At 36.7% G+C, this 13,822-nt stretch overlaps 1 protein-coding gene across 6 annotated transcripts in view; it reads right to left on the bottom strand.

The window, feature by feature from the left end:
• The window catches only part of MRTFB (myocardin related transcription factor B), a 530,378-nt gene that overhangs the window by 115,543 nt on the left and 401,013 nt on the right, over positions 1–13,822 (bottom strand). For all 6 annotated transcript variants that reach the window (XM_053694678.1, XM_053694677.1, XM_053694679.1 and 3 more), the window contains 2 exons: positions 4,303–4,358; positions 3,942–4,017 (listed from right to left, as the gene is read on the bottom strand). In XM_053694678.1, the coding sequence (XP_053550653.1) occupies positions 3,942–4,017; positions 4,303–4,358 (132 nt within the window). The remainder of the gene's footprint in view (positions 1–3,941; positions 4,018–4,302; positions 4,359–13,822) is intronic.

Raw genomic sequence — 13,822 nt, 5'->3', positions numbered from 1 at the left:
AATACACTGAGATAAGAGGGAGCCTTCAAGGGGTTAGAAATTAGCATATGAGCCTACCTAGGTTTAGCTTTCAACAAAGAATACCACAAAAAAAGTAAATTTGATGATAAAAGTAAATTAGAAAGTTATTTAAAATTGCAATCCCTATCTGAATGTCTGTGACTCATCATAACACAAACATATTCCAATCACATGGATGTTGCTGTTGTATTGTTGCTTTGCATTTGATGGAAAAACACCATCTGCACAAACATTTTACAAAACAATATTTAGCAGACAGAATTAGAGGCCTCTGTGATAAAAGCTCATTGCACAAAGGCAGCAAAACCATCCTCCTCCATTACTGCTTTTGGTCAAGTGGGAACCAGATTCATATAAAATCTAGCTGCATTTATTACCCACTGGTACAGACACAATTCTGTTATAAAAACAAATTACAGTTTTTCCTTTTTGCAAAATTAAAGGGACAGTCTACTCCAATATTGTTTAAAAAGAAAGATAATCCCTGTATTACCCATTCCCCAGTTTTGCACAACCAACACAGTTCCAATAAAGGGACTCTGAACCCAAAAATTTTCTTTCATGATTCAGATAAAGCAGCAATTTTAAGCAACTTTCTATTTTACTCCTATAATCATTTTTTCTTCGTTCTCTTGCTATCTACTTTAAAACGAATGCATCTAAGCTTTTTTTTGGTTAAAAACTCTGGACAGCACTTTTTTATTGGTGGATGAATTTATCCACCAATCAGCAAGAACAACCCAGGTTGTGCACCAAAAATGGGCCAGTATCTAAACTTACATTCTTGCATTTCAAATAAAGATACAGAGAGAACAAAGAAAATTTGATAATAGGAATAAATTAGAAAGTTGCTTAAAATGTCATGCTCTATCTGAATCACAGAAGAAAACATTTGGGTTCAGTGTCCCTTTAATACACTTTTTACCTCTGTGATTACCTTGTATCTAAGCCTCTGCAGGCTGCCCCCTTATCTCAGTTATATTAATATACTTTTTACCTCTGTGATTACCTAGTATCTAAGCCTCTGCAGACTGCCCCCTTATCTCAGTTATATTAATATACATTTTACCTCTGTGATTACCTTGTATCTAAGTCTCTGCAGACTGCCTCTTATCTCAGTTATATTAATATACTTTTTACCTCTGTGATTACCTTGTATCTAAGCCTCTGCAGGCTGCCCCTTATCTCAGTTATATTAATATACATTTTACCTCTGTGATTACCTTGTATCTAAGTCTCTGCAGACTGCCCCTTATCTCAGTTATATTAATATACTTTTTACCTCTGTGATTACCTTGTATCTAAGCCTCTGCAGACTGCCCCTTATCTCAGTTATATTAATATACTTTTTACCTCTGTGATTACCTTGTATCTAAGCCTCTGCAGACTGCCCCCTTATCTCAGGGTTATTTACAGACTTGCATTATAGCCAATCAGTGCTAGTTCCTGCACAATGTTATCTATATGGCACACATGAATTAGCAGTGTCTTGCTGTAAAAAGCTAATAACTTAAACTATGTGTTTAACTACTTCTCAGAAGTTAAACACATGATTATACGCAAACAGCAGTAAAATGTTCTAACACAATACAGCATTTTATTTGTCCCGTTGAAAGCTTGAGGGCCAGAGATGGGCATATGCTGGTGCTAAAACATACTTTATGCACAATGCCGGCACAAATATATATTTACTGCCCATTGTATCATTTTGTTATTGCAGGAGAACATTACAGTAGTTGTTATATATTAATATATAGTGACAGTAAAGATCTGCATAGAAATGCTGATGACGTGCACCAAATGTCATGAGATGCATCAGATGCCTGAGCTGATATGTTTTATTGTGAATTGAATAAAGGGATTTAGATTTTACTCAGCCCATTTTATTGTGTTCGGTTATGTCTTTGGATTCAGTGTAACTTGGTATTATAGGAACTAGGAGGATTAATCACAAGTAATTGAGGCTACTGCTGATAGGGAACAAGGCTGTGTTTGCTACGCCTTATACCCAGCTGACAGGTGCAGTGCAGGTACAAATACCGAATTCCAAAATCCAGAATTATTCATCACTTTGTTTTTAGAAATAAAATAAAATTAACATTTTCACCGCCAGTAAGTCACAAGCTTGTCTGCCTGCATCTCTAGTTTGGTTTTTGTGTAATAAAATGCAAATGCTTATCTATTAAACCTCCCAACTGTCATTATTAGAGAGGGACAGTCCCTAACTCTATACTTTGTCCCACTGAGACAGCCATATGTCCCTATTTACAGAATTCCCCTTAGCCCCGCCCATAGATCACCCAGACACGCCTACAAACCAACCAGACATGTCCAACGACAAAAAACACTTAAGACCCAGCCCACTATCCACTGGTGATGACCTGTCCCCTCTTGATATGGCCCACCCACAAAATGTCAACCTCTGGCTCCCTAACACCTAGCAACAAATGATGGGAGGTGTGGTCTACACTGCTGTACAATCTTTCTGATGGTTCTATGTGTACACAAGTATAAAAAGTACTTTTAGGTTGTGTGTATGAGCTGTATGATGACCTGTAAATGACTCCAGATATTGTTGTTCACACTTCCTATTACAGCCCCATACAGTTTGTATAAAAGGTTCAGTACATGGCTGCATCTCACAAATACTAAAGTGGAGGAAGGGTCAGCTTTGTCATATAATTAACTTTCCATCTTATGAACGTTTCTATACTCCAGTGGTCTTATTCAAGGCTTATATACTGTATATAAGGGAATACACTTCTATTTATCATGGATAAGATACTGTGTGGTCATTGGTGGCTACACACAGATGCCTTTTGTCATTGGCTAACCAAATATGCTGAGCTAGCTCCCAGTAGAGCATTACTGCTTTGGAGTTGACTTTAAACTTTTACCTTTGCAGGGGTTAAACACACAGTTAAATGCAACAATGATGCAATAATACGGTGGATATACATTAGAGCATTTTCTTTGTGTACGTTTATGTCACTTAGACGTACTGCAGTATATACAAACATACAACATACACTTACCTTCTAGAATGTGCATCCTCACTAACTCTGCAGTATATACAAACGTACAATATACACTTACCTTCTAGAATGTGCATCCTCACTAACTCTGCAGTATATACAAACGTACAATATACACTTACCTTCTAGAATGTGCATCCTCACTAACTCTGCAGTATATACAAACGTACAATATACACTTACCTTCTAGAATGTGCATCCTCACTAACTCTGCAGTATATACAAACGTACAATATACACTTACCTTCTAGACTGCGCATCCACACTAACTCTGCAGTATATACAAACGTACAATATACACTTACCTTCTAGAATGTGCACTAACTCTGCAGTATATACAAACGTACAATATACACTTACCTTCTAGAATGTGCATCCTCACTAACTCTGCAGTATATACAAACGCACAATATACACTTACCTTCTAGAATGTGCATCCTCACTAACTCTGCAGTATATACAAACGTACAATATACACTTACCTTCTAGAATGTGCATCCTCACTAACTCTGCAGTATATACAAACGTACAATATACACTTACCTTCTAGAATGTGCACTAACTCTGCAGTATATACAAACGTACAATATACACTTACCTTCTAGAATGTGCACTAACTCTGCAGTATATACAAACGTACAATATACACTTACCTTCTAGAATGTGCATCCTCACTAACTCTGCAGTATATACAAACGTACAATATACACTTACCTTCTAGAATGTGCACTAACTCTGCAGTATATACAAACGTACAATATACACTTACCTTCTAGAATGTGCATCCTCACTAACTCTGCAGTATATACAAACGTACAATATACACTTACCTTCTAGAATGTGCACTAACTCTGCAGTATATACAAACGTACAATATACACTTACCTTCTAGAATGTGCATCCTCACTAACTCTGAGCGTTCTGGCCGACTGCGAATCTTGTGCTTCAGGAAGTTTTCAGTCTATGTGTGTGAAAAAAGTACAAACTTAATGTCTGTCCTTCGTTAATCTAAGGGTACAATTATCTGAAAATAACCATATTGTCCTGTATTGCATAAAGACGGATGTATATTCATGTACACATGAACTGTTATCTACTGACCACTGAAGGAGACGACAAGTTATTTTAGGAATACTCTTAAATAAGTTATTTCTCTTTTCCTTTGCAGTTTAACCACTTGTGAATTGTGACAACAGTATTAAGACAATACAAATAGATTCTTTTTATTTAGTGTATATATTCTTACCCTCGCTCGCTCCAGGCTCTTGATCTGCTCGTGGAATGCAGCAGGACTTTTTAAGGCTGAAAATGAGGAGATACAGGATACATTTTAACAGGAAACCATTTCAGGGGTGATTTTCAAGCACAGTAACTATCATGCACTTACCTATGATGAACGTTTTTTGCCATATTTCAAACACAGGCATAGCTCGTTTTATGGGGACTTTCATTCATGAAAGGCTTTGGAAACACCTCATTTTTTTATTAATTACAATAAAAATACCATGTTTTACTATATGTAGCTGTTCCTCCGCCTGTAACGGATACTCTATTTCCTAACTTTACTGACGATTCAGGCTGTAGCCATTCATATCGCACCCCTTTTGCTGGACGCCAAAGGGGGCGCGATACGATTGGCTACAGATTGAATCATATATCAGTACTTTGTGAGCTGTTCCATTGGGATGCAAACCCTATGTTGTGATATACTGCACCATAACTCTTATTTTTTCTCACTTTATACAGATTATTTTTGGAAGATTTGACAGACCTTGGATATATATTTTTAACAGTGATTTTTGTTATGTTTCTGTACATCAACAAATTGTGAAGTCTTTCTTAATATTTATCTTTGTGTTGGTATTGTCTTTAAACAATTTGTTGCACAGTACACAACAGCCTTTAGTTTTAAGCTCACATTATTTTATATGCACACTTTCTGAGGCTCCTACTGAGCATGTGCAAAAGTGCACATTAGCTATGTAAATATGTTTTGTGATTGGCTGGGGGCTGTCATACGATACAGGGGAAGGGAAAATTGGGTAAACTTTGAAATTTTCCAGAACATATTCTACTGTTCATTTAAACTTCAAGGTAAGTGCTATTCAATTATCTTTTTGTTGTGTATTTGTCAATTATTCTGTTCTACTGTATTAAGTGGCCCTCTAAGTTCCTATAAAGTAGCGGGCATCACCATGCTGTAACCTAGGTTTCCCTTAACTAATCTCATCTGCTAAGGACAATAAGCAACATACACAAAAGGGTCACTAAAGTGTGCAACAAAAGGTTGTGTGAATTATTGCCTTGTTAAAGGTACATCAAACAGTTTGGGATTATAAAGCAGGTTGGATATATACTGTAATTATTTATTTCACCCCACTTCCTCAGGAAGTTGTGGGCTTTCTCATATCAGTAAGTTTCTATAAACCTAGAATTTCCCCTTATCTCTTATGCTGCAGACAATTAGAGACAGCTAGAAAAGCGCAAACAAACGCACAATAAAATAGATGAATAAGTTTGATTTTGTGATGCCTTTAACAAACTATAAACTTTATAAAATGCTATTTTTATATACCGGCACAATTCGCCTATTGTAAAAATAATGTAGAAACTCAGAAATTTCATTATTTAACGGCATAAAATGTTTTTTTTTGTCTTTTAACAAATATTTAGGGACATTTGTATAAAGACCTTATTAGTACGTCTCACCTTTGTCTATATGAACAGAAACCTTAAAGGGACATGAAACCCCTTCTTTCATGATTCAGATAGAGCATACAATTTGAAACAACTTTCCAATTTACTCCTACTATCACATTTGCTTCGTTCTCTTTGCAACCTTAGTTAAAGGAGCAATAATGCATAGTCAAATTGATCAGATAATAACAGCAGGTATATACGTGCAGCCACCAATCAGCAGCTAGCTCCCAGTAGTTCTTTGCTGCTCCTGATTCTACTTTGGTATATTTTTCAATAAAGGATATGAAGAGAACTAAGCAGTTAGATAATATATAATATAATAGATAATATAAATAAATTGGAAAGTTGTTTAAAATGGCATGTTGTATCTGAATCCTGAAAGAATAAAATTGGGTTTCCTGACCATTTAATTATATACGTAATTATAAATAAGAAAACTGCTGTAGCATTTAGCTTTTGGAATACAGCAAGTGCCCCAGGTTCAAATCCAATATTTGTTTATTTTTATTTGTTAGGTATTAGAGCTAAAAATAACACATACACACAGACACAAAAACATGCAGACAGATGCACACATACACACACATACACACAAATATGCACAAATACAAAGACACAAACAGACACAAAAACATGCAGACAGATGCATACATACAGACAAATATGCACAAATACAAAGACACAAAAACATGCAGACAGATGCACACATACACACAAATATGCACAAATACACACACATACACACAAATATGCACAAATACAAAGACACAAACAGACACAAAAAAATGCAGACAGATGCACACATACAGACAAATATGCACAAATACAAAGACACAGACACAAAAACATGCAGACAGATGCACACATACACACACATACGCACAAATACAAAGACACAGACACAAAAACATGCAGACAGATGCACACATACACACACATACGCACAAATACAAAGACACAAACAGACACAAAAACATGCAGACAGACGCACACATACACACAAATATGCACAAATACAAAGACACAGACACAAAAACATGCAGACAGATGCACACATACACACACATAAACACAAATATGCACAAATACACACAAACACAGAGACACAAACAGACACAAAAATATGCAGACAGATGCACACATACACACACAAACACAAATATGCACAAATACACACAAACACAAAAACCTGCTGACACACACGTACACACACATGAACATACACACAAAAATACAAACACAGACACATATACACATAAACACAGAGACACAAAAACACAGAGACACACATGTACACAATTGCAGACAGATGCACACATACACACAGAAACGCACATACATGCACATAAACACAGAGACACACATACATGCACATGCACATAAACACAGAGACACACACATACATGCACATAAACACAGAGACACACATACATGCACATAAACACAGAGACACACACATACATGCACATAAACACAGAGACACACATACATGCACATAAACACAGAGACACACACATACATGCACATGCACATAAACACAGAGACACACACATACATGCACATGCACATAAACACAGAGACACAATCCAGGATGCACTTGGCTGAAAACCGAAACCAAAAATGTATTTTTTTCAAAATATTGTCAAATATATATTTTTTTTTTTTTGCATAATTAGACTATTTAATTAATTAATCTGAATTGAAATACTACAAGCAAATAAAATAAAATAACAAAACTTTTATTTAGAGTAACACAGAAATATCTTAAAACAATAATATGATACACAATAATTTTACCAAGAAAAAAACAGGCAAAACAAAGCACGAAACAGAAAAAAACAAAAACAGAAAAAAAACGATAATGCCATTTTCGGCCAAAATATTTCTGCATCCCTACTTAAACAATATTAAATATCAATATACCGGTACTGTATTATTCTGTATTTAGTTCTGTATAAAAATCAGATTTAAAAGCTGTTGTTTTTTATTAATTATGCAAATATAGTCCTAGAAAACTATTATTATATGCAAAACAGTGGAAGTAATGAACTCAAATAGCAGCTCTGGGCTACTATCAAATTTGAAATATGCTACACAATAATTTTACCGAAAATAATAGGCAGAAAAACAAAATAACCGAAAATGCTATTTTCGAACAAAACATTTCTGCGACGTACACATGTAGACAGATGCACACGTACACACAGAAACACACATACATGCACATAAACACAGAGACACAGACACAAAAACACGCCGACACATACGTACACACGTATGAACATACACACACAAATACAGATACAAAAACCTGCTTACACACACACACACAACTACACAGACACACACACAAATGCACACACAAATACACACACACACACACAAATACACACAGAGACACGCACACAAATACACACACAGACACGCACACACACATACACACAAACACTCCGATATGTACGTACACACACACACAAATACCTACAAACACAGAGACACAGACACAAAAACACGCCGACACATACGTACACACGCATGAACATACACACACAAATACAGACACAAAAACCTGCTGACACACACAAATACACAGACACACACACAAATACACACACAGACAGACACACACACACACAAATACACACACAGACACGCACACAAATACACACACAGACACAAAAACACCCAGACACAAAAACACGCCGACACATACGTACACACGTATGAACATACACACACAAATACAGATACAAAAACCTGCTTACACACACACACACAAATACACAGACACACACACAAATGCACACACAAATACACACACACACAGACACACACACACACACAAATACACACACACAAATACACACACAGACACGCACACAAATACACACACAGACACACACACACACATACACACAAACACTCCGATATGTACGTACACACACACACACACAAATACCTACAAACACAGAGACACAGACACAAAAACACGCCGACACATACGTACACATGCATGAACATACACACACAAATACAGATACAAAAACCTGCTTACACACACACACACACAAATACACAGACACACACACAAATGCACACACAAATACACACACACACAGACACACACACACACACAAATACACACACACAAATACACACACATACACACACAGACACACACATACACATACACACAAACACTCCGATATGTACGTACACACACACACACAAATACCTACAAACACAGAGACACAGACACAAAAACACGCCGACACATACGTACACACGCATGAACATACACACACAAATACAGACACAAAAACCTGCTGACACACACACAAATACAAACACACAAATACACACACAGACAGACACACACACACACAAATACACACACAGACACACACACACACAAATACACACACAGACAGACACACACACACACAAATACACACACAGACACACACACAAATACACACACAGACACGCACACAAATACACACACAGACACACACACAGACACACAAACACTCCGATATGTACATACACACACACACAAATACACACACACAAATACACACACACACAAATACACACACAGACACACACACAAATACATACAAACACAGAGACACAAACACGCTGACACATAAAGTAAATGCACAATAAAACTTTATTTATTTTTATCTTTGATAGTTAAAGGGACATTAAATAAAAAAAATGTCTTTCTTTATTCAGATAGAGAATACAATTATAAAAAAGTTCCCAATTTACTTCTATTATCAAATCTGCATTGTTCTCATGTTATTCTTTGTTAAAGGGATACCTAGGTAGGCAGCGTGCACATGCCTGAAGCACTACATGACAGGAAATAGTGCTGCTATCTAGTTCTCTTGTATTGCAGCAAAACTGCAGCCCTATAGTGCTACAGACACGTGCACACTTATGAGCTTACATCCCAGCTTGTCAGCAAAGGATAACAAGAAAACTAATAAAATTTGATAAGAGAAGTAAATTGGGAAGTTGTTTAAAATTGTATGCTCTATCTGAATCATGAAAGAAAAATGTGTGTTTGATGTCCCTTTAAGACTAAAAGGCTTTTGTATGAATCATTAGTCCTGCAATGACAACTGTTTATGGGGATGAAATGCGGGTTGGGTCTGATTCAGTCTTGCATTTCTGTATAAAGTGCATGAAATAAAATATGTTAGCAAGGAGACTGGGCTGCAGATTCCTGCGCAGAGGCCGACCTGATGTAGTACAGTCTGATCAATAAAACACAGTCTATGTAGTACAGTCTGATCAATAAAACACAGTCTATGCAGTACAGTCTGATCAATAAAAAACAGTCTATGTAGTACAGTCTGATCAATAAAACACCGTCTATGTAGTACAGTCTGATCAATAAAACACAGTCTATGCAGTACAGTCTGATCAATAAAAAACAGTTTATGTAGTACAGTCTGATCAATAAAACACAGTCTATGCAGTACAGTCTGATCAATAAAACACAGTCTATGCAGTACAGTCTGATCAATAAAACACAGTCTATGTAGTACAGTCTGATCAATAAAACACAGTCTATGCAGTACAGTCTGATCAATAAAACACAGTCTATGCAGTACAGTCTGATCAATAAAACACAGTCTATGCAGTACAGTCTGATCAATAAAACACCGTCTATGCAGTACAGTCTGATCAATAAAACACCGTCTATGCAGTACAGTCTGATCAATAAAACACCGTCTATGCAGTACAGTCTGATCAATAAAACACCGTCTATGTAGTACAGTCTGATCAATAAAACACAGTCTATGTAGTACAGTCTGATCAATAAAACACTGTCTATGCAGTACAGTCTGATCAATAAAACACTGTCTATGCAGTACAGTCTGATCAATAAAACACAGTCTATGCAGTACAGTCTGATCAATAAAACACAGTCTATGCAGTACAGTCTGATCAATAAAACACAGTCTATGCAGTACAGTCTGATCAATAAAACACAGTCTATGCAGTACAGTCTGATCAATAAAACACAGTCTATGCAGTACAGTCTGATCAATAAAACACAGTCTATGCAGTACAGTCTGATCAATAAAACACAGTCTATGCAGTACAGTCTGATCAATAAAACACAGTCTATGCAGTACAGTCTGATCAATAAAACACAGTCTATGCAGTACAGTCTGATCAATAAAACACAGTCTATGCAGTACAGTCTGATCAATAAAACACAGTCTATGCAGTACAGTCTGATCAATAAAACACAGTCTATGCAGTACAGTCTGATCAATAAAACACAGTCTATGCAGTACAGTCTGATCAATAAAACACCGTCTATGCAGTACAGTCTGATCAATAAAACACCGTCTATGCAGTACAGTCTGAGCAATAAAACACAGTCTATGCAGTACAGTCTGATCAATAAAACACCGTCTATGCAGTACAGTCTGATCAATAAAACACTGTCTATGCAGTACAGTCTGATCAATAAAACACAGTCTATGCAGTACAGTCTGATCAATAAAACACAGTCTATGCAGTACAGTCTGATCAATAAAACACAGTCTATGCAGTACAGTCTGATCAATAAAACACCGTCTATGCAGTACAGTCTGATCAATAAAACACAGTCTATGCAGTACAGTCTGATCAATAAAACACCGTCTATGCAGTACAGTCTGATCAATAAAACACCGTCTATGCAGTACAGTCTGATCAATAAAACACCGTCTATGCAGTACAGTCTGATCAATAAAACACAGTCTATGCAGTACAGTCTGATCAATAAAACACAGTCTATGCAGTACAGTCTGATCAATAAAACACCGTCTATGCAGTACAGTCTGATCAATAAAACACAGTCTATGCAGTAATCTGTTTTGCATTCTCTCAGATATTAAAATGGAAAGCAGGGACGGTGAGCTCAGCATTATCGGAAGTCATATTTTCCATACTGAATGTGTATAATGCTTTCCGCTAACTTAATACGTTTGAAAGGTCACAATTAGAAATTCACAGGAGCAGGCTAGTCATACAGAGTAATCCTGAACGTCTAGACGCAGAACAAACGGTCTGAAACTGATTCACAAGAATAACGGTAATAAAGCCCTAATGGAACACCCTGTAATTCTATTTCCATATAATCCATTAACATTAACTTTAGATTTAAAGCCAATAAAATACATAAAAAGTGTAAATTATTTATCACAAATACATTCTGTTCCAATCAATTACTCAGGGTAGTTTAAAAAATATCTATAGGGTGTGCAAGTCAATTTTTAATACGTATTTATTTACAGGGCAGATTAGCTGAACGAAATTTGGTTCATATAAATGATTTTATATTTAACACTCAAGAATATAAAGAAACACTCACAAATGTCACATTAAAATACTGCATTTAAAGGGATAGGAAACACAAAATTAAACTTGCATGATTCAGATAGAGCATGTTATTTTAAGACACTTACATTCACTTCTATTTTCAAATGTGCTTTGTTCTCTTGGTATCTCTTTTTGAAAAAGAACACGCACATATCCTCCACTAGTGGGAGCTAGTTGCTGATTGGTGCCTGCACACATTTGTCTCTTGTGATTGGCTAAATAGATGTTTTCAGCTTGCTGCCATTAGTGCAATGAAAACTAAATTTATGCTTACCTGATAAATTGATTTCTTCTATGGTAAGACGAGTCCACGGATTCATCCTTTACTTGTGGGATATTATCCTTTCCTACAGGAAGTGGCAAAGAGCACCACAGCAGAGCTGTCTATATAGCTCCTCCCTTAGCTCCACCCCCCAGTCATTCGACTGAAGGTACAGGAAGAAAAAGGAGAAACTACAAGGTGCAGAGGTGACTGAGGTGACTATAATCTGTCTTAAAATGACAGGGCGGGCCGTGGACTCGTCTTACCATAGAAGAAATCAATTTATCAGGTAAGCATAAATTTAGTTTTCTTCTATATACGTAAGACGAGTCCACGGATTCATCCTTTACTTGTGGGATACAATACCAAAGCTACAGGACACGGATGAACGGGAGGGACAAGACAGATGGCTAAACAGAAGGAACCACTGCTTGAAGAACTTTTCTCCCAAAAATAGCCTCTGAAGAAACAAAGGTATCAAATTTGTAAAATTTGTAAAAGGTATGAAGCGAAGACCAAGTCGCAGCCTTACAAATCTGTTCAACAGAAGCATAATTTTTAAAAGCCCATGTGGAAGCCACCGCTCTAGTAGAGTGAGCTGTAATTCTTTCAGGAGGCTGCTGTCCAGCAGTCTCGTATGCCAAACGGATGATGCTTTTCAGCCAAAAGGCAAGAGAGGTAGCCGTAGCTCTTTGACCTCTACGTTTACCAGAATAGACAACAAACAAAGAAGATGTTTGATGGAAATCTTTGGTCGCTTGCAAGTAAAACTTTAAAGCACGAACCACGTCCAAGTTGTGCAACAGACGCTCCTTCTTAGAGGAAGGATTAGGACACAGAGAAGGAACAACAATTTCCTGATTAATATTCTTATTAGTAACAACCTTAGGAAGGAATCCAGGTTTGGTATGCAAAACCACCTTATCAGCATGGAAAACAAGATAAGGCGAGTCGCATTGCAATGCAGATAATTCAGAAACTCTTCGAGACGAAGAGATAGCAACTAAAAACAGAACTTTTCAAGATAGAAGCTTAATATCTATGGAATGCATAGGTTCAAACGGAACCCCTTGAAGAACCTTAAGAACTAAATTCAAGATCCATGGCGGAGCAACAAGTTTAAACACAGGCTTGATTCTAACTAAAGCCTGACAGAACGACTGAACGTCTGTAACGTCTGCCAGACGTTTGTGCAGTAGGATTGATAAAGCAGATATCTGTCCCTTTAAGGAACTAGCTGATAACCCCTTCTCCAATCCTTCTTGGAGAAAGGACAAAATCCTTGGAATCCTGAACTTACTCCATGAGTAGCCTTTGGATTAGCACCAATAAAGATATTTACACCATATCTTATGATAAATTTTCCTGGTGACAGGCTTTCGAGCCTGAATCAAGGTATCTATGACCGACTCAG

Source organism: Bombina bombina, chromosome 11, assembly GCF_027579735.1.
Source record: "Bombina bombina isolate aBomBom1 chromosome 11, aBomBom1.pri, whole genome shotgun sequence".
In the NCBI taxonomy this organism is placed as follows: Eukaryota; Metazoa; Chordata; class Amphibia; order Anura; family Bombinatoridae; genus Bombina; species Bombina bombina.
This window is presented reverse-complemented; position numbering and strand designations above follow the sequence as displayed.